Source organism: Pangasianodon hypophthalmus, chromosome 18 (genome assembly GCF_027358585.1).
Source record: "Pangasianodon hypophthalmus isolate fPanHyp1 chromosome 18, fPanHyp1.pri, whole genome shotgun sequence".
NCBI lineage: Eukaryota > Metazoa > Chordata > Actinopteri > Siluriformes > Pangasiidae > Pangasianodon > Pangasianodon hypophthalmus.
The window spans coordinates 82,501-107,500 of NC_069727.1; the positions used below are offsets into that span (position 1 = coordinate 82,501).

The 25,000-nt window shown below is 49.4% G+C and overlaps 1 protein-coding gene across 3 annotated transcripts in view; it reads left to right on the top strand.

The window, feature by feature from the left end:
• The first annotated feature begins 5,858 nt into the window (after positions 1-5,858).
• nap1l1 (nucleosome assembly protein 1-like 1) overlaps positions 5,859-25,000 on the top strand; it is a 20,161-nt gene continuing 1,019 nt past the window's right edge. The window contains exons 1-16 of one of the 3 annotated variants that reach the window (XM_053241803.1): positions 5,859-5,977; positions 7,164-7,202; positions 7,343-7,425; positions 8,399-8,501; positions 8,638-8,779; positions 9,647-9,727; positions 10,217-10,345; positions 10,519-10,590; positions 12,902-13,041; positions 15,536-15,681; positions 21,845-21,864; positions 22,026-22,148; positions 22,478-22,510; positions 22,599-22,649; positions 23,334-23,370; positions 24,469-25,000. The exon at positions 24,469-25,000 is cut by the window's right edge and continues 1,019 nt beyond it. In XM_053241803.1, the coding sequence (XP_053097778.1) occupies positions 7,186-7,202; positions 7,343-7,425; positions 8,399-8,501; positions 8,638-8,779; positions 9,647-9,727; positions 10,217-10,345; positions 10,519-10,590; positions 12,902-13,041; positions 15,536-15,681; positions 21,845-21,864; positions 22,026-22,148; positions 22,478-22,510; positions 22,599-22,649; positions 23,334-23,339 (1,146 nt within the window). In that variant the 5' untranslated portion in view covers positions 5,859-5,977; positions 7,164-7,185 and the 3' untranslated portion in view covers positions 23,340-23,370; positions 24,469-25,000. Of the gene's footprint in view, positions 5,983-7,163; positions 7,203-7,342; positions 7,426-8,398; positions 8,502-8,637; positions 8,780-9,646; positions 9,728-10,216; positions 10,346-10,518; positions 10,591-12,901; positions 13,042-15,535; positions 15,682-21,844; positions 21,865-22,025; positions 22,149-22,477; positions 22,511-22,598; positions 22,650-23,333; positions 23,371-24,468 lie in introns of all 3 variants that reach the window. The other 2 variants (XM_053241801.1, XM_053241802.1) reach the window with 2 other exon arrangements.

The window sequence follows — 25,000 nt, forward strand, 5'->3', positions numbered from 1 at the left end:
CTGTGTGAGTGTGTGAGTGTTGCTGTGTGATGCTGTGTGTGTGTGTGTGTGAGTGTGTGTGTGTGTGTGTGATGCTGTGTGATGCTGTGTGTGAGTGAGTGTGTGTGATGCTGTGTCAGTGAGTGTGTGATGCTGTGTGTGAGTGAGTGTGTGCGATGGTGTGTGAGTGTGTGTGTGTGATGCTGTGTGAGTGAGTGTGTGATGCTGTGTGTGTGTGAGTGTGTGATGCTGTGTGAGTGAGTGTGTGTGAGTGAGTGTGTGATGCTGTGTGAGTGTGTGATGGTGTGTGAGTGTGTGATGGTGTGTGTGTGTGTGAGTGAGTGTGTGATGCTGTGTGTGTGTGTGTGTGTGTGAGTGAGTGTGTGTTTGAGTGAGTGTGTGATGCTGTGTGAGTGAGTGTGTGATGCTGTGTGTGTGTGTGTGTGAGTGAGTGTGTGTGTGAGTGAGTGTGTGATGCTGTGTGTGTGTGATGCTGTGTGAGTGAGTGTGTGATGCTGTGTGAGTGTGTGTGTGATGCTGTGTGAGTGAGTGTGTGATGCTGTGTGTGTGTGTGATGCTGTGTGAGTGAGTGTGTGATGCTGTGTGAGTGAGTGTGTGATGCTGTGTGTGTGAGTGAGTGTGTGTGTGAGTGAGTGTGTGATGCTGTGTGTGTGTGTGATGCTGTGTGAGTGTGTGTGTGATGCTGTGTGATGCTGTGTGAGTGAGTGTGTGATGCTGTGTGTGTGAGTGAGTGTGTGTGTGAGTGAGTGTGTGATGCTGTGTGTGTGTGTGATGCTGTGTGTGTGTGTGTGTGTGTGTGTGTGTGATGCTGTGTGAGTGAGTGTGTGTGATGCTGTGTGAGTGAGTGTGTGATGCTGTGTGTGTGTGTGAGTGTGTGTGTGTGTGATGCTGTGTGATGCTGTGTGAGTGAGTGTGTGTGTGATGCTGTGTGAGTGAGTGTGTGTGATGCTGTGTGAGTGTGTGTGTCATGCTGTGTGTGTGTGTGAGTGTGTGTGATGCTGTGTGTGATGCTGTGTGTGAGTGAGTGTGTGTGATGCTGTGTGAGTGAGTGTGTGATGCTGTGTGTGATGCTGTGTGAGTGAGTGTGTGATGCTGTGTGTGATGCTGTGTGTGTGAGTGTGTGATGCTGTGTGAGTGAGTGTGTGATGCTGTGTGTGATGCTGTGTGAGTGTGTGTGTGATGCTGTGTGTGTGTGTGAGTGTGTGTGATGCTGTGTGTGAGTGATGCTGTGTGTGTGTGTGATGCTGTGTGAGTGTGTGTGTGATGCTGTGTGATGCTGTGTGAGTGAGTGTGTGATGCTGTGTGTGATGCTGTGTGAGTGTGTGTGTGATGCTGTGTGTGTGAGTGAGTGTGTGTGTGAGTGAGTGTGTGATGCTGTGTGTGTGTGTGATGCTGTGTGAGTGTGTGTGTGATGCTGTGTGATGCTGTGTGAGTGAGTGTGTGATGCTGTGTGTGTGAGTGAGTGTGTGTGTGAGTGAGTGTGTGATGCTGTGTGTGTGTGTGATGCTGTGTGTGTGTGTGTGTGTGTGTGTGTGTGTGATGCTGTGTGAGTGAGTGTGTGTGATGCTGTGTGAGTGAGTGTGTGATGCTGTGTGTGTGTGATGCTGTGTGTGTGTGTGATGCTGTGTGATGCTGTGTGAGTGAGTGTGTGTGTGATGCTGTGTGAGTGAGTGTGTGTGATGCTGTGTGAGTGTGTGTGTCATGCTGTGTGTGTGTGTGAGTGTGTGTGATGCTGTGTGTGATGCTGTGTGTGAGTGAGTGTGTGTGATGCTGTGTGAGTGAGTGTGTGATGCTGTGTGTGATGCTGTGTGAGTGAATGTGTGATGCTGTGTGTGATGCTGTGTGTGAGTGTGTGATGCTGTGTGAGTGAGTGTGTGATGCTGTGTGTGATGCTGTGTGAGTGAATGTGTGATGCTGTGTGTGATGCTGTGTGTGAGTGTGTGATGCTGTGTGAGTGAGTGTGTGTGTGATGGTGTGTGAGTGAGTGTGTGATGCTGTGTGATGCTGTGTGAGTGTGTTTGCGCTCATTGAGAAGTGAGTGTGTGTGTGATGGTGTGTGAGTGAGTGTGTGTGATGCTGTGTGTGTGTGTGAGTGTGTGTGATGCTGTGTGTGAGTGAGTGTGTGATGCTGTGTGTGATGCTGTGTGAGTGAATGTGTGATGCTGTGTGTGATGCTGTGTGTGAGTGTGTGATGCTGTGTGAGTGAGTGTGTGTGTGATGGTGTGTGAGTGAGTGTGTGATGCTGTGTGATGCTGTGTGAGTGTGTTTGCGCTCATTGAGAAGTGAGTGTGTGTGTGATGGTGTGTGAGTGAGTGTGTGTGATGCTGTGTGAGTGTGTGAGTGTGTGATGCTGTGTGTGTGTGTGAGTGAGTGTGTGTGATGGTGTGTGAGTGAGTGTGTGATGCTGTGTGTGTGTGTGATGCTGTGTGTGTGTGTGAGTGAGTGTGTGTGATGGTGTGTGTGTGTGTGTGAGTGAGTGTGTGTGATGGTGTGTGTGATGCTGTGTGAGTGTGTGTGTGTGATGCTGTGTGAGTGAGTGTGTGATGCTGTGTGTGTGTGTGTGAGTGTGTGATGCTGTGTGTGTGTGTGAGTGAGTGTGTGTGATGGTGTGTGTGTGTGAGTGAGTGTGTGTGATGGTGTGTGTGTGTGTGAGTGAGTGTGTGATGCTGTGTGATGCTGTGTGAGTGTGTGATGGTGTGTGTGTGATGGTGTGTGTGTGATTGTGTGTGTGTGTGTGAGTGAGTGTGTGATGCTGTGTGTGTGTGTGAGTGAGTGTGTGTGATGGTGTGTGTGTGTGTGAGTGAGTGTGTGTGAGAGTGAGTGTGTGATGCTGTGTGTGTGTGTGAGTGAGTGTGTGTGATGGTGTGTGTGTGTGTGTGTGAGTGAGTGTGTGATGCTGTGTGTGTGTGTGAGTGAGTGTGTGTGATGGTGTGTGTGTGTGAGTGAGTGTGTGATGGTGTGTGTGTGAGTGAGTGTGTGATGCTGTGTGTGTGTGTGTGTGTGAGTGAGTGTGTGATGCTGTGTGTGTGTGTGAGTGAGTGTGTGTGATGGTGTGTGTGTGTGTGTGTGAGTGAGTGTGTGTGAGTGTGTGATGGTGTGTGAGTGAGTGTGTGATGCTGTGTGTGTGTGTGTGTGTGTGTGTGAGTGTGTGATGGTGTGTGTGTGTGTGAGTGAGTGTGTGTGATGGTGTGTGTGTGTGTGAGTGAGTGTGTGATGCTGTGTGATGCTGTGTGAGTGTGTGATGGTGTGTGTGTGATGGTGTGTGTGATGCTGTGTGAGTGGGTGTGTGTGATGCTGTGTGTGTGTGTGAGTGAGTGTGTGTGATGGTGTGTGTGTGAGTGAGTGTGTGATGCTGTGTGATGTGTGTGAGTGAGTGTGTGTGTGTGTGTGAGTGAGTGTGTGTGATGGTGTGTGTGTGTGAGTGTGTGTGTGTGAGTGAGTGTGTGTGATGGTGTGTGTGTGTGTGAGTGAGTGTGTGTGATGGTGTGTGTGTGTGTGTGAGTGAGTGTGTGTGATGCTGTGTGATGCTGTGTGAGTGTGTGATGGTGAGTGTGTGATGGTGTGTGTGTGATGGTGTGTGTGTGATGGTGTGTGTGATGCTGTGTGAGTGTGTGAGTGAGTGTGTGATGCTGTGTGTGTGTGTGATGGTGTGTGTGTGTGTGAGTGAGTGTGTGATGCTGTGTGTGTGTGTGAGTGAGTGTGTGTGATGGTGTGTGTGTGTGTGTGTGAGTGAGTGTGTGTGATGGTGTGTGTGTGTGAGTGAGTGTGTGATGCTGTGTGTGTGTGAGTGTGTGATGCTGTGTGTGTGTGTGTGAGTGTGTGATGCTGTGTGTGTGTGTGTGAGTGTGTGATGCTGTGTGTGTGTGTGTGTGTGTGAGTGAGTGTGTGATGCTGTGTGTGTGTGTGAGTGAGTGTGTGTGATGGTGTGTGTGTGTGTGTGAGTGAGTGTGTGATGCTGTGTGTGTGTGTGAGTGAGTGTGTGTGATGGTGTGATGGTGTGTGTGTGTGTGAGTGAGTGTGTGATGCTGTGTGTGTGTGTGTGAGTGAGTGTGTGTGATGGTGTGTGTGTGTGTGTGAGTGAGTGTGTGTGAGTGAGTGTGTGATGCTGTGTGTGTGTGTGTGTGTGTGTGTGTGAGTGTGTGATGGTGTGTGTGTGTGTGTGTGAGTGAGTGTGTGTGATGGTGTGTGTGTGTGAGTGAGTGTGTGTGATGGTGTGTGTGTGTGTGTGAGTGTGTGATGCTGTGTGTGTGTGTGTGTGTGTGTGTGAGTGAGTGTGTGATGCTGTGTGAGTGAGTGTGTGTGATGGTGTGTGTGTGTGAGTGAGTGTGTGTGATGGTGTGTGTGTGAGTGTGTGTGTGTGATGGTGTGTGTGATGGTGTGTGTGTGAGTGTGTGTGATGCTGTGTGAGTGAGTGTGTGATGCTGTGTGTGTGTGTGTGTGAGTGTGTGATGCTGTGTGTGTGTGTGATGGTGTGTGTGTGTGAGTGAGTGTGTGATGCTGTGTGTGTGTGTGAGTGTGTGATGCTGTGTGTGTGTGTGTGTGAGTGTGTGATGCTGTGTGTGTGTGTGAGTGTGTGATGCTGTGTGTGTGTGAGTGTGTGATGGTGTGTGTGTGTGAGTGAGTGTGTGATGCTGTGTGTGTGTGAGTGAGTGTGTGATGCTGTGTGTGTGTGAGTGAGTGTGTGATGCTGTGTGTGTGTGTGAGTGAGTGTGTGTGATGGTGTGTGTGTGTGAGTGAGTGTGTGATGCTGTGTGTGTGTGTGAGTGAGTGTGTGTGATGGTGTGTGTGTGTGAGTGAGTGTGTGTGAGTGTGTGATGCTGTGTGTGTGTGTGAGTGAGTGTGTGTGATGGTGTGTGTGTGTGTGTGTGAGTGTGTGATGCTGTGTGTGTGTGTGAGTGAGTGTGTGTGATGGTGTGTGTGTGTGAGTGAGTGTGTGATGCTGTGTGTGTGTGTGAGTGTGTGATGCTGTGTGTGTGTGTGTGAGTGAGTGTGTGATGCTGTGTGTGTGTGTGAGTGAGTGTGTGATGCTGTGTGTGTGTGTGAGTGAGTGTGTGTGATGGTGTGTGTGTGTGAGTGAGTGTGTGATGCTGTGTGTGTGTGTGTGTGAGTGAGTGTGTGATGCTGTGTGTGTGTGTGTGTGAGTGTGTGTGATGGTGTGTGTGTGTGAGTGAGTGTGTGATGCTGTGTGTGTGTGTGTGAGTGAGTGTGTGTGATGGTGTGTGTGTGTGAGTGAGTGTGTGTGAGTGTGTGATGCTGTGTGTGTGTGTGAGTGAGTGTGTGTGATGGTGTGTGTGTGTGTGTGTGAGTGTGTGATGCTGTGTGTGTGTGTGAGTGAGTGTGTGTGATGGTGTGTGTGTGTGTGTGTGAGTGTGTGATGCTGTGTGTGTGTGAGTGTGTGATGGTGTGTGTGTGTGTGTGTGTGAGTGTGTGATGCTGTGTGTGTGTGTGAGTGAGTGTGTGATGCTGTGTGTGTGTGTGAGTGTGTGATGCTGTGTGTGTGTGTGTGAGTGTGTTTGCGCTCATTGAGAAGTGAGTGTGGATCAGCAGACTGTACTGTGATCATTTCTTCATGCTGAAACTGTAAATGGAGGTCAGGATGAGTTTGCTGAAGCGCTGTGACAGGAGAGTGAAGGCCCATGAGCCCTTCGCTGCGCCTGTAAGGCTATAAGGGAGACGCTGACTCTGTTATAACCCCTCAGCGTTATTATATACTGCACTCAAGGACATTTAGATCCCATCCAGAAAGGGGGATTCAAACGGATTCAGACAAGGGGGCGTGGCTCCACTCATTCTCGTCCGCGCTGGCCCCGCCCACCCACCACGTTGTCCTGGTGACCGTGGCTTTACATGATGACGCGGTACGTATATGAGCGCACGCGGCGCGGGTCTCGGGCCTCTTGTTTTCCCGCCGCCATCAGTGTGCGTCGACGCGCATGCGCAGAAGCTCCTGCCGGACACCGCGCACACACACACACACACACGGTGAGACAGAGCGCCGCTTCGTTTCCCTCTTTATGCGCGTTATTTAGCTAAAAAGCCGGTTTTACCCGCGTGCGGGGCGCGTGCGTGGCGCGGCGGCGGAGTGGATCCAGAGACAGAGCGGCGGGAGCGGGGTTTCTCTCTCTCTCTCTCTCTCTCTCTCTCTCTCTCTCACAGCAGCGCCATGATGGAGACACACAGAGGAGTGAAAATGGCTGGCGTTTCCTCACGAGACAACTCCATTACCTCAGCTCTCCGCTCACTCTGTTTACTCCTGAATAATCCGCCTAAACTCCCGCAGCACGCGGCCCGAGCTCCGCGCACACACACTCCCTCACACACTCTCCCTCACACCGCCAGCGCAGGGCGGCTCTGGCTTCCGGAGCTGCGGAGAGCCGAGTGTGTGTGTGAGGGACTGCTGCTGCTAGCGTGCTGAACATTAGCACTGAGCTAACCTCACTCACACAGCAACCCGCTAACCAGCGCTAATGCTAATGCTCATCTACCGGGTTCGGGGGCCGGGCTCGGGCTGGGTTCGGGGGCCGGGCTCGGGCTGGGTTCGGGCTGGGTTCGGGGGCTGGGCTCGGGCTGGGTTCCCGTATGATGCTGTGTGAGTGTGTGTGATGGTGATTAGCCTAGCTTAGCATTACAGGCATCAGTACTGAGCAGCGCATGAATAATGTACTTCAGTTACTGTTTATAATCAGATTAATGTGTACATCCCGGGTGTGTGTAGTAGCAGCAGGAGGACGTGTGTGTGTGTATGTGTGTGTGTTAGCCTTTAGCTAGCGGTGCTGTAGGATGGAGCGACACGTGGTGGAGGAGCTAGCCGGGGTCTGGGCCCTGAAGCGCGGCTACAGCCTCCCGCTCCGCCCGGGGAGTGTTCCATCCTCTTAGCTCATTACTGCCGTTAGCACAGCCTCATACACGCGCAGTGTTCCGCCTGTCTGTCTGTCTGTCTGCCTGCGCGTGCGCCTGTCTGTCTGTCTGCCTGCGCGTGCGCCTGTCTGTCTGTCTGCCTGCGCGTGCGCCTGTGTAGGGCGAGGGGGCGGTTAGGGGGCCGCGGGGCGGTTAGGGGGGGGATGGGGGGGCGTGTCATGTGACCCTAACGAGCGTGGTGATGTCATGATGTGTATGAATGATGAGTGTAGGATTAATTTAGTGATGTTATTGTTATTGTTCCAGGCTCGAGCACAGTGACCCGTCATGGCCGACCTGGACAAGTGAGTACTGCTCCACACTACCCCCCCCCCCCCCCCCCCCCCCCCTGCCCTGTGACACACCAGAGTTGGAGTAACAGTATGTGTTCTTTTTATTTCCATTTATTTATTGTCTCTGTCTCTGTGTGTGTGTGTGTGTGCAGTAAGGAGCAGGCTGAGCTGGATCAGGCCGATATGGAGGATGTAGAGGAAGTGGAAGAGGAGGAGACTGGAGAGGACAGCAAAGGTATACACACACACACACACAGTCAGTGTACAAACCTTTGCTGTCTCACAGATGCTTATCACACCCTTTCAGTCATCATCTGTGTGTGTGTGTGAGGTGTTACTTGATCACCTTGTGACCCCAGTAACCTGTGTGTGTGTGTGTGTGTGTGTGAAAATGTGCTGAATAACGCAGAGCCTGTGCTGATCATCATCTATCTGATATAGTGTGATCCTTTATCACACTTCAGCATGTTCGCTCCTGTTCCCCTCAGGATTAGGCTGCCTACGCAGGGAGGGAGTGTGTAGTGCACACAGGCCAGCTCTGAAGTGTTAGTGTGGTATAGCTCCACATGGGGTCTAGCTCGTACTCTGGTCTAGCTCCACATGGCAATGATGATCTGTGTGTGATTACTCTGGTCTAGCTCGACATGGCAATGATGATCTGTGTGTGATTACTCTGGTCTAGCTCGACATGGCAATGATGATCTGTGTGTGATTACTCTGGTCTAGCTCCACATGGCAGTGATGATCTGTGTGTGATTACTCTGGTCTAGCTCGACATGGCAATGATGATCTGTGTGTGATTACTCTGGTCTAGCTCCACATGGCAATGATGATCTGTGTGTGATTACTCTGGTCTAGCTCGACATGGCAATGATGATCTGTGTGTGATTACTCTGGTCTAGCTCCACATGGCAGTGATGATCTGTGTGTGATTACTCTGGTCTAGCTCGACATGGCAGTGATGATCTGTGTGTGATTACTCTGGTCTAGCTCCACATGGCAATGATGATCTGTGTGTGATTACTCTGGTCTAGCTCCACATGGCAATGATGATCTGTGTGTGATTACTCTGGTCTAGCTCGACATGGCAGTGATGATCTGTGTGATTACTCTGGTCTAGCTCCACATGGCAATGATGATCTGTGTGTGATTACTCTGGTCTAGCTCCACATGGCAATGATGATCTGTGTGTGATTACTCTGGTCTAGCTCGACAGCTGACGGTACAGATGATGCAGAACCCTCAGATTCTGGCGGCGCTACAGGAGAGACTGGATGGACTCGTGGGTTCGCCGTCAGGATACATGGAGAGGTACAACCCCCCCCCCCCCCCCCTCCCTCTCACTCTCACACACACACACACACACACACACACACAGGCTGTGGTACACTGCTATGTAGTGTAGTAGTATAGGATGAGACATGGGGTGTGTGTGTGTGTTCCTCAGTCTGCCGCGGGTGGTGAAACGGAGAGTGAACGCTTTGAAGAACCTGCAGGTGAAATGTGCTCACATTGAGGCCAAGTTCTACGAGGAAGTGCACGAGCTGGAGAGGAAGTATGCTGCACTCTACCAGCCTCTCTACGACAAGGTTAGTGTACACACACACACACACACACACACGTACGCACGCGCGCACACACACACATGTACGCACGCACGCACGCGGCTTTACCTCTTTGACACGCCTTTGAGGCGGCGACAGACAGACAGACAGACAGGGAGGCGGCGACAGACAGACAGACAGACAGACAGGCGGCGAGAGAGAGACAGACAGACAGACAGGGAGGCGGCGAGAGAGAGACAGACAGACAGACAGGGAGGCGGCGAGAGAGAGACAGACAGACAGACAGGGAGGCGGCGAGAGAGAGACAGACAGACAGACAGGGAGGCGGCGAGAGAGAGAGACAGACAGACAGACAGACAGACAGGGAGGCGGCGAGAGAGAGACAGACAGACAAGGAGGCGGCGAGAGAGAGACAGACAGGAGCAGGCTGAGATCTAGTCTGGTGTGTGTGTGTGTGTGTGTATATATATATATATATATATATATATATATATATATATATATATATATATATATATATATATATATATATATAGCTGATAATGGACAGACAGACAGACAGGAGCAGGCTGAGATCTAGTCTGGTGTGTGTGTGTGTGTGTGTATATATATATATATAGCTGATAATGGACAGACAGACAGACAGGAGCAGGCTGAGATCTAGTCTGGTGTGTGTGTGTGTGTGTGTATATATATATATAGCTGATAATGGACATAGCGCACTGATGATTGTGTGCTTTTGCACTATACAGTGAATAAAGTGTGAGGTTTGGGACACGCCCACAGCGTGTGTTGCAGAAAAATGACGGTGCTGTGCAGTGAGCTGGTCATTACTCATACCTGACGCTAACATGACGTGTGTTGTGTGCGTGTGTGTGTGTGTGTGTTCAGCGCAGTGACATCATCAAGGCAGCGTATGAACCCACAGAGGAGGAGTGTGAGTGGAAGCAGCCTGAGGATGAGGAGCTCTCAGTAAGTCATCACCTTCACCTCATTCACACTGCAGCTCACTTACCTAACCCCAACCCTTTCACACCCTGTAGTGTGTGTGTGTGTGTGTGTGTGTGTGTGTGTGTGTGTGTGTGTGAGACGGTCATACATCGTGTGTGTTACCCCTAACCCCAACCCTTTCACACCCTGTAGTGTGTGTGTGTGTGTGTGTGTGTGTGTGTGTGTGTGTGTGTGAGACGGTCGTACATCGTGTGTGTGTGTGTGTGTGTGTGAGACGGTCGTACATCGTGTGTGTTACCCCTAACCCTAACCCTTTCACACCCTGTAGTGTGTGTGTGTGTGTGTGTGTGTGTGACACACTGAAGGAGTTCTCCTAAACTACGGAGTGTTACTCAGATAAACACACACTCGGAATCTGACTCCGTCACAGAGAACAGGAAACCGGGAGTCCTCACCACTGACCTGTGTGTGTGTGTGTGTGTGTGTGTGTGTGTGTGTGTGCACGCGCAGAGTGAGCTGAAGGACAAGGTGAAGGTAGAAGAGGAGAAGAAGGATGAAGAGAAGGAGGACCCTAAAGGAATTCCTGAGTTCTGGCTCACTGTGTTTAAGAACGTCGACCTGCTCAGTGAGATGCTGCAGGTACACACACTTCATCCGTCTGTGTGTCTGTCTGTGTGTGTGTGTCTGTCTGTGTGTGTGTGTGTGTCTGTCTGTCTGTGTGTGTCTGTCTGTCTGTGTGTGTCTGTCTGTGTGTGTGTGTCTGTCTGTGTGTGTGTGTGGAACTGCACTCTAATCTAACCTGTGTGTTACAGGAGCATGATGAACCTATCCTCAAACACTTACAGGACATCAAGGTCAAGTTCTCCGACGCAGGACAGCCCATGGTACACCCTCATACACATCACACTTCTACACACACACACACACACACACACTCACACAAGCACCCTCACACACACACACTCTCAAGCATGCTAACACACACACGTGGGACTTTTCCATTGTTCTCCATTTCATCAGTTACCGTGTGACCTGCATTGTTCTGTTTCCGGCAGCTGTAGGGTGTTGTACACGCAGCGTGGTGTGTTGTGGTGTTTATCGGATGTTAGCTCACTATATTACAGCTTTATAACTCATCACCTGTAGCGGTCTCTCACTAAAGGCTACACGGTTTAGTTATTCTCCAGTTTTAAGCTGAGTCCTAAAAATGTATGTAATCGTTGACGTGAAGTTTTCTCTAAGGAGACATTTATGTAACACTTACGGAAGGAGTCTCCAGTGTCAGCGCTTTGTAACAGTCAGAGGTGAAGCTGTAACATCTTCAGGACAGAGGAGTTTACGCTTTTTTTTAGGTTTCTCTGTAACATGCGTAACAAGCTGCGATTTATTATTTTTGTCTTATTAACTTGGAGAGAAAGAGTCTGTAACGTAAGCGGCAGGAACTCGCCTGTTTTACAGAAACGTTACACACAACTATACACAGATTAAAAGAATGACGTGTTGTCTGACGTAAAGACAGTGTAATGTTCAGTTTATTATTTAGTGCAGCTTAAAGGCTCAATCTGGAGGAAATGTCACAAAAGAGACATCTGTAATTTTATCACAGGGGAAAGGCACTGATGAGAAATTGGGACATGGTTGTCATGGCAACTGGCATGGGTTTATTTTTAGTTTATGTCCTCAGGGTTCTTATTGCTACTGTCATTGGGCTGTGTCCTAAATTACCTTGACTGCTGTTGTCCCTTACTAGTCATTATCTACTTCTGGTCATGGGTCATAGAGCATATACGCTACCTGACCCGCGTAGAGCGGCCGCGTCCCGAACCGCACGCCGCCGTAGAGCGTATACGCTACCTGACCCGCGTAGAGCGGCCGCGTCCCGAACCGCACGCCGCCGTAGAGCGTATACGCTACCTGACCCGCGTAGAGCGGCCGCGTCCCGAACCGCACGCCGCCGTAGAGCGTATACGCTACCTGACCCGCGTAGAGCGGCTGTCCCGAACCGCACGCCGCCGTAGAGCGTATACGCTACCTGACCCGCGTAGAGCGGCTGTCCCGAACCGCACGCCGCCGTAGAGCGTATACGCTACCTGACCTGCGTAGAGCGGCCGCGTCCCGAACCGCACGCCGCCGTAGAGCGTACACGCTACCTGCCCCGCGTAGAGCGGCTGTCCCGAACCGCACGCCGCCGTAGAGCGTACACGCTACCTGCCCCGCGTAGAGCGGCTGTCTCGAACCGCACGCCGCCGTAGAGCGTACACGCTACCTCACCCGCGTAGAGCGGCTGTCCCGAACCGCACGCCGCCGTAGAGCGTATACGCTACCTGACCTGCGTAGAGCGGCCGCGTCCCGAACCGCACGCCGCCGTAGAGCGTACACGCTACCTGCCCCGCGTAGAGCGGCTGTCCCGAACCGCACGCCGCCGTAGAGCGCATACGCCACCTGACCCGCGTAGAGCGGCTGTCCCGAACCGCACGCCGCCGTAGAGCGTATACGCTACCTGACCTGCGTAGAGCGGCCGCGTCCCGAACCGCACGCCGCCGTAGAGCGTACACGCTACCTGCCCCGCGTAGAGCGGCTGTCCCGAACCGCACGCCGCCGTAGAGCGTACACGCTACCTGCCCCGCGTAGAGCGGCTGTCCCGAACCGCACGCCGCCGTAGAGCGTACACGCTACCTGACCCGCGTAGAGCGGCTGTCCCGAACCGCACGCCGCCGTAGAGCGTATACGCTACCTGACCTGCGTAGAGCGGCCGCGTCCCGAACCGCACGCCGCCGTAGAGCGTACACGCTACCTGCCCCGCGTAGAGCGGCTGTCCCGAACCGCACGCCGCCGTAGAGCGCATACGCCACCTGACCCGCGTAGAGCGGCCGCGTCCCGAACCGCACGCCGCCGTAGAGCGCATACGCTACCTGACCCGCGTAGAGCGGCTGTCCCGAACCGCACGCCGCCGTAGAGCGCATACGCCACCTGACCCGCGTAGAGCGGCTGTCCCGAACCGCACGCCGCCGTAGAGCGCATACGCCACCTGACCCGCGTAGAGCGGCTGTCCCGAACCGCACGCCGCCGTAGAGCGCATACGCTACCTGACCCGCACACCGTAGCACTACATACAGCCCGTGGAGAGATGAGATACAGCTCCTTGCATTAATGTTTGTTCCTGGGGTGTGTGTGTGTGTGTGTGTGTGTGTGTAGAGTTTTACGTTAGAGTTCCACTTTGAGCAGAACGACTTTTTCTCCAACACGGTTCTCACTAAGACCTACAAGATGAGATCCAAACCCGACGAGTCCGACCCCTTCTCCTTCGACGGCCCTGAGATCATGGGCTGCACTGGGTAGGACACCTGTCTCACTCTCTGCCCCCCCTGTTTCCCTCTCTACACACCTGTCTCCCTCTCTAACCCCCCTGTTTCCCTCTCTACACACCTGTCTCCCTCTCTAACCCCCCCTGTTTCCCTCTCTACACACCTGTCTCCCTCTCTAACCCCCGTTTCCCTCTCTACACACCTGTCTCCCTCTCTAACCCCCCCTGTTTCCCCTCTCTACACACCTGTCTCCCTCTCTAACCCCCGTTTCCCTCTCTACACACCTGTCTCCCTCTCTAACCCCCCTGTTTCCCCCTCTACACACCTGTCTCACTCTCTGCCCCCCCTGTTTCCCCTCTCTACACACCTGTCTCCCTCTCTAACCCCCGTTTCCCTCTCTACACACCTGTCTCCCTCTCTAACCCCCCTGTTTCCCCCTCTACACACCTGGCTCACTTTCTGCCCCCCTGTTTCCCCCTCTACACACCTGTCTCACTCTCTGCCCCCCCTGTTTCCCTCTCTACACACCTGTCTCACTCTCTGCCCCCCCTGTTTCCCTCTCTACACACCTGTCTCCCTCTCTAACCCCCGTTTCCCTCTCTACACACCTGTCTCCCTCTCTAACCCCCCTGTTTCCCCCTCTACACACCTGGCTCACTCTCTGCTCCCCCTGTTTCCCCTCTCTACACACCTGTCTCCCTCTCTACACACCTGTCTCCCTCTCTAACCCCCCCTGTCTCCCTCTCTAACCCCCCCTGTCTCCCTCTCTAACCCCCCCTGTCTCCCTCTCTAACCCCCCCGTTTCCCTCTCTACACACCTGGCTCACTCTCTGCCCCCCTGTTTCCCTCTCTACACACCTGTCTCCCTCTCTAACCCCCCCTGTTTCCCCTCTCTACACACCTGTCTCCCTCTCTAACCCCCCCTGTCTCCCTCTCTACACACCTGTCTCCCTCTCTACACACCTGTCTCCCTCTCTAACCCCCCCTGTCTCCCTCTCTAACCCCCCCTGTCTCCCTCTCTAACCCCCCCTGTCTCCCTCTCTAACCCCCCCTGTTTCCCTCTCTACACACCTGTCTCCCTCTCTAACCCCCCTGTTTCCCTCTCTAACCCCCCTGTCTCCCTCTCTACACACCTGTCTCCCTCTCTAACCCCCCCTGTCTCCCTCTCTAACCCCCCCTGTCTCCCTCTCTAACCCCCCCTGTCTCCCTCTCTAACCCCCCCTGTCTCCCTCTCTAACCCCCCCTGTCTCCCTCTCTACACACCTGGCTCACTCTCTGCCCCCCTGTTTCCCTCTCTACACACCTGTCTCCCTCTCTAACCCCCCCTGTTTCCCTCTCTACACACCTGGCTCACTCTCTGCCCCCCTGTTTCCCTCTCTACACACCTGTCTCCCTCTCTAACCCCCCCTGTTTCCCCTCTCTACACACCTGTCTCCCTCTCTAACCCCCCCTGTCTCCCTCTCTAACCCCCCCTGTCTCCCTCTCTACACACCTGTCTCCCTCTCTACACACCTGTCTCCCTCTCTACACACCTGTCTCCCTCTCTAACCCCCCCTGTTTCCCTCTCTACACACCTGGCTCACTCTCTGCCCCCCTGTTTCCCTCTCTACACACCTGTCTCCCTCTCTAACCCCCCCTGTTTCCCTCTCTACACACCTGTCTCCCTCTCTAACCCCCCTGTTTCCCTCTCTACACACCTGGCTCACTCTCTGCTCCCCCTGTTTCCCTCTCTACACACCTGTTTCCCTCTCTAACCCCCCTGTTTCCCTCTCTACACACCTGGCTCACTCTCTGCTCCCCTGTTTCCCTCTCTACACACCTGTCTCCCTCTCTAACCCCCCCTGTTTCCCTCTCTAACCCCCGTCTCCCTCTCTACACACCTGTCTCCCTCTCTACACACCTGTCTCCCTCTCTAACCCCCCTGTTTCCCTCTCTACACACCTGGCTCACTCTCTGCTCCCCCTGTTTCCCTCTCTACACACCTGTCTCCCTCTCTAACCCCCCTGTTTCCCTCTCTAACCCCCATCTCCCTCTCTACACACCTGTCTCCCTCTCTACACACCTGTCTCCCTCTCTACACACCTGTCTCCCTCTCTAACCCCCCCTGTCTCCCTCTCTAACCCCCCCTGTCTCCCTCTCTAACCCCCCCTGTCTCCCTCTCTAACCCCCCCTGTTTCCCTCTCTAACCCCCCCTGTTTCCCTCTCTAACCCCCCCTGTTTCCCTCTCTACACACCTGTCTCCCTCTCTAACCCCCCCTGTTTCCCTCTCTACACACCTGGCTAACTCTCTGCCCCCCTGTTTCCCTCTCTACACACCTGTCTCCCTCTCTAACCCCCCCTGTTTCCCTCTCTACACACCTGGCTCACTCTCTGCTCCCCCTGTTTCCCTCTCTACACACCTGTCTCCCTCTCTAACCCCCCCTGTTTCCCCTCTCTACACACCTGGCTCACTTTCTGACCCCCCCCCGTCTCCCTCTCTAACCTGTGTGTGTGTGTGTGTGTGTGTGTGCGTGTGTGCGTGCAGGTGCACAATCGACTGGACCAAAGGGAAGAACGTTACTCTGAAGACCATAAAGAAGAAGCAGAAGCATAAGGGCAGAGGGACGGTGAGGACAGTCACCAAGACTGTCCCTAACGACTCCTTCTTCAACTTCTTCTCCCCTCCTGAGGGTACGTACACACACACACACACACACACACACACACACACACACACACACACACTCTATACACACACACACACACTCTACACACACACACTCTATATACACACACACACACTCTCTATACACACTGTCTACACACACACACACTCCACACACACTCTCTCTATACACTCTACACACTCTATACACTCTACACACACACTCTATACACTCTACACACACACTCTATACACTCTATACACACACTCTACACACACACTCTACACACACACTCTATACACTCTATACACACACTCTACACACACTCTGTAGACACACTCTATACACTCTACACACACACTCTACACACACACTATAGACACACTCTATACACTCTACACACACTCTATACACACACTCTATACACTCTATACACACTCTATACACTCTACACACACACTCTATACACACACTCTACACACACACTCTATACACACTCTACACACACACTCTATACACACACTACACACACTCTATACACTCTATACACACACTACACACACACTACAGACACACTCTACACACACTCTATACACACACTCTATACACACACTCTACACACACTCTACACACACACTCTACACACACTCTACACACACTCTATACACTCTATAGACACACTCTATACACACACTCTATACACACACTCTACACACACTCTACACACACTCTATACACTCTATACACACACTCTATACACACACTCTATACACACACTCTATACACACACTCTATACACTCTACACACACTCTATACACACACTCTATACACACACTCTACACACACTCTATACACTCTATACACTCTACACACACTCTACACACACTATAGACACACTCTATACACTCTATACACACACTCTATACACACACTCTACACACACTCTATACACTCTACACACACTCTATACACACACTCTACACACACTCTATAGACACACTCTATACACTCTATACACACACTGTACACACACACTATAGACACACTCTATACACTCTACACACACTGTATACACACACTCTACACACACTCTACACACACTCTACACACACACTGTATACACACACTCTATACACACACTCTACACACACACTCTATACACCCTCTATACACACACTCTATACACACTCTATACACTCTACACACACTCTACACACACTCTATACACACTCTATACACTCTACACACACACTCTATACACTCTACACACACTCTACACTCACTCTATACACTCTACACACACACACTCTATACACTCTACACACACACTCTATACACACACTCTACACACACTCTATACACTCTATACACTCTACACACACTCTATACACACACTCTACACACACTCTATACACACACTCTACACACACTCTACACACACACACACTACACACTCTACACACACTCTATACACTCTACACACTCTATACACACACTCTATACACACACTCTACATACACACTCTACGTACACTCTACACACACTCTACCCACTCTACATACACTCTACACACACTCTATACACACACTATACCCACTCTACATACACTCTACACACACTCTATACACACACTATACCCACTCTACATACACTCTGCACACACTCTATACACACACACTCTATACACACTCTGTCTACACACACACACACACTCCACACACACACACTCTATACACACACTCTACACACACTATACCCACTCTACATACACTCTACACACACACTCCACACACACACTCTCTCTATACACTCTACACACACTCTATATACACGCACTCTACATACACTCTACACACGCTATACCCACTCTACACACACTCTACACACACTCTATACACACGCTCTACATACACTCTACACACGCTATACCCACTCTACATACACTCTACACACACTCTATATACACGCACTCTACATACACTCTACACACGCTATACCCACTCTACATACACTCTACACACACTCTATATACACGCACTCTACATACACTCTACACACGCTATACCCACTCTACATACACTCTACACACACTCTATATACACGCACTCTACATACACTCTACACACGCTATACCCACTCTACACACACTCTACACACACTCTATACACACGCTCTACATACACTCTACACACACTATACCCACTCTACATACACTCTACACACACTCTATACACACGCTCTACATACACTCTACACACACTATATCCACTCTACATACACTCTATACACACTCTACACACTCTATACACACTCTGTCTACACACACACTCCACACACACACTCTCTCTATACACTCTACACACACTCTACACTCTCTATACACTCTATACACACACTCTATACACACGCTCTACATACACTCTATACACACACTCTCTACACACACTCTCTACCCACTCTACATACACTCTATACACACACTCTATACACACTCTCTATACACTCTATACACGCTATACCCACTCTACATACACTCTACACACACACTATACACACGCGCTACATACACTCTACACACACTATACCCACTCTACATACACTCTATACACACACTCTCTATACACTCTACACACACTATACCCACTCTACATACACTCTATACACACTCTACACACTCTATACACACTCTGTCTACACACACACTCCACACACACACTCTCTATACACTCTACACACACTCTACACTCTCTATACACTCTATACACACACTCTATACACACACTCTATACACACTATACCCACTCTACATACACTATACACACACACTATACACACACTCTCTACACACACTCTCTACCCACTCTACATACACTCTATACACACACTCTATACACACACTCTCTATACACTCTATACACTCTATACCCACTCTACATACACTCTACACACACACTCTATACACACGCTCTACATACACTCTACACACACTATACCCACTCTACATACACTCTATACACACACTCTCTATACACTCTACACACACTATACCCACTCTACATACACTCTATACACACTCTACACACTCTATACACACTCTGTCTACACACACACTCCACACACACACTCTCTCTATACACTCTACACACACTCTACACTCTCTATACACTCTATACACACACTCTATACACACACTCTATACACACTATACCCACTCTACATACACTATACACACACTCTCTATACACTCTATACCCACTCTACATACACTCTATACACACACTCTATACACTCTATACACACTATACACACTCTACATACACTCTACACACACACTCAATACACACTATACCCACTCTACATACACTCTACACACACACTCTATACACACACTCTCTATAAACTCTATACACACACACACACTATACCCACTCTATACACTCTATACACACACTCTATACACTCTACACACACTATACCCACTCTACATACACTCTATACACACACTCTACACACACACTCTCTACACACACTCTCTATACACTCTGTACATACACTCTACACACACTCTACACACACTCTCTATACACACACTCTATACACACACTCTATACACACACTCTCTATACACTCTATACATACACTCTCTATACACACTCTATACACACGCTATACACACACTCTCTGTACACTCTACATACACTCTACACACACACTATACACACACACTCTATACACACACTCTCTATACACTCTATACACACACTCTATACACACACTCTATACACACACTATACACACACTCTCTACACACTCTACATACACTCTACACACACACTATACACACACACTCTATACACACACTCTCTATACACTCTATACACACACTCTATACGCACACTCTCTACACACTCTATACGCACACTCTCTACACACTCTATACGCACACTCTCTATACACTCTATACACACACTCTCTACACACTCTACATACACTCTACACACACACTCTCTATACACACTCTATACACTCTACACACACACTCTACACACACTATGCCCACTCTACATACACTCTATACACTCTATACACACACTCTACATACACTCTACACACACTCTATACACTCTATACATACACTCTACACACACTATACACACACTCTACATACACTCTGTACACACACTATACCCACTCTACATACACTCTATACACACACACTCTCTATACACACTATACACACACTCTATACACACACTCTCTATACACTCTACACACACTATACCCACTCTACATACACTCTATACCCACTCTACACACACACTCTATACACACACTCTATACACACACTCTATACACTCTATACACACACTCTATACACACACTCTGTACACACACTCTATACACACACTCTGTACACACACTCTGTACACACACTCTGTACACACACTATACCCACTCTACACACACTCTCTATACACACACTCTATACACACACTCTCTATACACTCTACACACACTATACCCACTCTACATACACTCTACACACACTCTCTACACACTCTCTATACACACACTATACCCACTCTATACACTCTATACACACACTCTATACACACACTCTATACACACACTCTCTATACACTCTGTACACACACTATACCCACTCTATACACTCTATACACACACTCTCTATACACTCTACACACACTATACCCACTCTACATACACTCTACACACACTCTCTATACACTCTATACACACTATACCCACTCTATACACTCTACACACACACTATACACACACTATGCCCACTCTATACACTCTACACACACACTCTATACACACACACTCTATACACTCTACACACACTATACCCACTCTACATACACTCTACACACACTCTCTACACACTGTACACACACTATACCCACTCTATACACTCTATACACACACTCTCTATACACTCTACACACACTATACCCACTCTACATACACTCTACACACACTCTCTATACACTCTATACACACTATACCCACTCTATACACTCTACACACACACTATACACACACTATGCCCACTCTATACACTCTACACACACACACTCTATACACACACACTCTATACACTCTACACACACTATGCCCACTCTACATACACTCTACACACACTATACCCACTCTACATACACTCTGTACACACACTCTATACACACACACTCTCTATACACTCTATACACACTATACCCACTCTACATACACTCTACACACACACTCTACACACACTATGCCCACTCTACATACACTCTACACACACACTCTATACACTCTACACACACACTCTCTATACACTCTACACACACTATACCCACTCTACATACACTCTACATACACTCTACATACACTCTATACACACTCTATACACACTCTATACACTCTACACACACTATACCCACTCTACACACTCTATACACACACACTCTATACACACACACTCTATACACACACTCTATACACTCTACACACACTATGCCCACTCTACATACACTCTATACACACACTCTATACACACGCTCTACATACACTCTATACACACACTCTCTATACACTCTACACACACACTCTACACACACACACTCTCTACACACTCTACACAAACTATACCCACTCTACATACACTCTATACACACACTCTATACACACACTCTATACACACACTCTATACACACTATGCCCACTCTACATACACTCTATACATACACTCTACACACACTATGCCCACTCTACATACACTCTATACATACACTCTACACACACTATGCCCACTCTACATACACTCTATACACTCTACACACACACTCTCTACACACTCTACATACACTCTACACACACTCTCTATACACTCTACACACACTATGCCCACTCTACACGCACACTCTCTACACACTCTACATACACTCTACACACACACTCTCTATACACTCTACACACACTATGCCCACTCTACATACACTCTATACACACACTATACTCACACTCTATACACACTATACTCACACTCTATACACACACTCTCTATACACTTTATATACACACACACTCTCTACACACAGAGGGGTGGCCTAAGATGGTGTAATGGTGTGGAGTTTGACTGTTTAAATAAAATCCTGTCTGTTCTGTTGTCTTTCAGTACCAGAAAGTGGTGACCTGGTGAGTCTCTCTCTTACACAGACACACACACACACGTCTGTATAAAAAGCCACCACAGGCTGTGTCCTAAACCATACTGTCTTGTCAGTGTAAAGGGAGCACTTTTGTGTGTAGTGCCCTATGCTGTAGACCTCTAACCCTGTTGTTGGTGTGCGGTTCAGGATGAGGACTCGGAGGCCATCTTGGCGGCGGACTTTGAGATCGGTCACTTTATCCGTGAGCACATCGTGCCGCGTGCCGTGCTCTACTTCACCGGAGAGGCCATCGAGGACGACGACGATGATGTGAGTGAAGCAGGGCACACTGCACATATAGCAATAGGACACAGCTGCTCTGAGAAACTGAAGTTTATCTTCAGCTCTAACGGAAAGTGTAGTGATGCAGTGTACAGGTAAAAGTGTAGTTGGGGTGTGATAGAGTCTTAGTTTATTAAAACGATGTTTAAAATTCATAAGAGCTTTCACCTTCACTGGCTGTGCTCCAAATCCAGCTTCAGGGAGGTCTTTAATGAGCTTTAGCTTACTGAACACTAGGAAAGTGGTCAAGTGTGAAGTGGAACACAGCAGGTCGAGTTATTGTGTGTTTATTCATCTGTGTGTGTTTATTTCTTCAGTATGATGAGGAGGGAGAGGAGGCCGATGATGAGGTGAGTGTATGTGTGTGTTTAATGTGCATTATCAGTGGTGTACAGTTGAGATGAACGTGCTCGGTAATTGTGTGTGTTTGGATGTTAGGAGGGAGAGGAGGAAGCAGATGAAGAAAATGATCCAGACTATGACCCGAAGGTACACACCTTTACTGTAATATTCTCATTTCAGCATACAGAGTGTATAGAGTGGCTACTGCAGCTCACACACACACACACACACACACACGTCTGCCCTGTCGATTCGGGGATTTTAATAATGTGTATGCAGTAACTATTTAAATTCACTCCTGCACCTGATGATGGGCATTATGGGTACTACAGCAGCCGACCAATCAGCAGCTTCACACTAACTCTCAGTGGAACTGCGCGCGCGCACGCACACACACACACACACACACACACACACACACACACACACACACACACACTGATCACACACTTCTTTATACTCTATCTTTCCTTAATTTCTCAATTTCTTTCCTAGGTTTTTTTTTATTTTATTTTATTTTTTTATACTTTTTGTTTTGCTTTCCTTCTATCTTTCTACCCTTCGTGTTTCTTAGTTTGTTGCGTTTCTCCCCCCTCCTGCCCCCTCCTTTCCCCCTCCTTTCTGCCCCCCTCCTTCCTGCCCCCCTCAGTCACTTCAGTCATGAACAGTAACTTCTCTAAACTGCTAAACTTTTGGAATTTCTTTGCTTTTACTGTTTGATCCCTCCATCATGTTCAGAGAGTTTAATTTTAGTGAAATAATCAGCGCTTGCTGTTTACTCCTCTGTAATCCTGGCTGTGTGTGTGTGTGTATGTTTCTCTCCTCACTCAGGTTTAAATGGTGTGTGTGTAGCATAGCACAAGCCCCGGTAGGTAACAGGTGTGACTCTGTAGCTTTAAAGCCCCCCCTTGTCCCAGCTGCGTCGCTGCACTAACATGGTGTGTGTGTGTGTGTGTGTGTGTGTGTGTGTGTGTGTGTTCCACTGTAACACAATGGGTCTGTATTTGCCTCTCTGTACCCTCTGTATGAAGTTAAGCCCCGCCCCTTTGAGGGGATTTGACATGAACCCGCCCCCTTACATGTGTGAGTCTGGTGTTGATCATTTTGATGTCGTCAGTCCATCTGTGACTGCGTTCGCACCTCAACCTGTCTGTGAACTTCTCTGTACCAGGATCAACGTTCTAGAGCTGCAGAGCGCTCACATCCAGGTTCTTCAAATCTCAGAAGGGTTAGCTGAGCTTCCAGAGCTCAGGCAGTACAATGTTTGAATTGGAGTTCTCTCTTGAGTTGCAGTAGAACTGCAGGCTGCTCTGTCAGTTTCAGCTCTAGAACTACAGCGAGCCCAAGGCTCTAGATCTTACTCCTCAAGGGTTCTAGAGCCACACATGGCTAACTGCAGAGCTGCTGAACACTCGGCCCTGCGTTTAGATTCGTGGAGCGCGGCCGGCGAGGGGCCGCAGGGGCGGGTGGGGGGGGGGGGGGGGGCGTCGCTCCCGGCGAGGGGCCGCGGGGGGGCAGAAGGTCTGAGCGTACTGTCGGTCCTGAAGTGTGGTGAATATCCTGAGTTTCAGTTGCACCCCGATATTCACACACACTCCTCATACCATGATTTCTCATGAGCTTTCATGAAATTTACTTTATTAATGTTCTGTTTGGTTTTCTTTTCTTTTTTTTTATTCTTTTTTTTGTTTGTTTTTTCTTGATTTAATTTTTGTCCTTATTTATTTATATTAATCTATTTATTTCAGTCCTTCTATTTCCTTTATATGTTCTCATTTTCCTGACCATCTTTCATCATTTTATTCTTTTTTTGCTCGTGTCTTTTTCTGTCTTTTTTTTCCTCCTCTTGTATTGAATATCTCTGTGTGTGTTTGAGCTTGAGTACAGTTTGATACTGCAGTCTCTAATCTGGTGTGTGTGTGTGTGTGTGTGTGTGTGTGTGTGTGTGTGTGTGTGTGTTTTACAGAAGGATGCAAACCCCCCGGCGGAGTGTAAACAGCAGTGATGGACACACACTGCACTGTGACGGTGTAAATCCCTTCCTTTGGTCCTGCAGCCTTATGTTTTGTATTTCTCTATTGGTAGATTAATCATAATTACTGACACACACACACACACACACACACACACACTCTCTCTCTCTCTCTCTCTCTCTCTCTCTCTCTCTCTCTCTCTCTCTCTCTCACAGCAGCTGTGGCTCACTGCAACCCAAACCCGCCCCCAACACACACACACACACACACACACACACACACACACACACCTCTACTTGCAGGAACATTCCAGAAACATGACTCAACACCAGCCAGGGTTACCTGCTCTCTGATTGGCTGAATCCTCCTCCTGTCCCAGGAAGTCATTGGCTGGGAAATTAGTCAGGATTTAGGGTTCTGAACATTCCTGCTCACTGATTGGCTGAATTCTGACTGTTATTCAGGTTTGGTGTGGAATTGACTCCGCCCCCAGCTCGGACACTTTCAGCTTGCTATTAGCTCAGC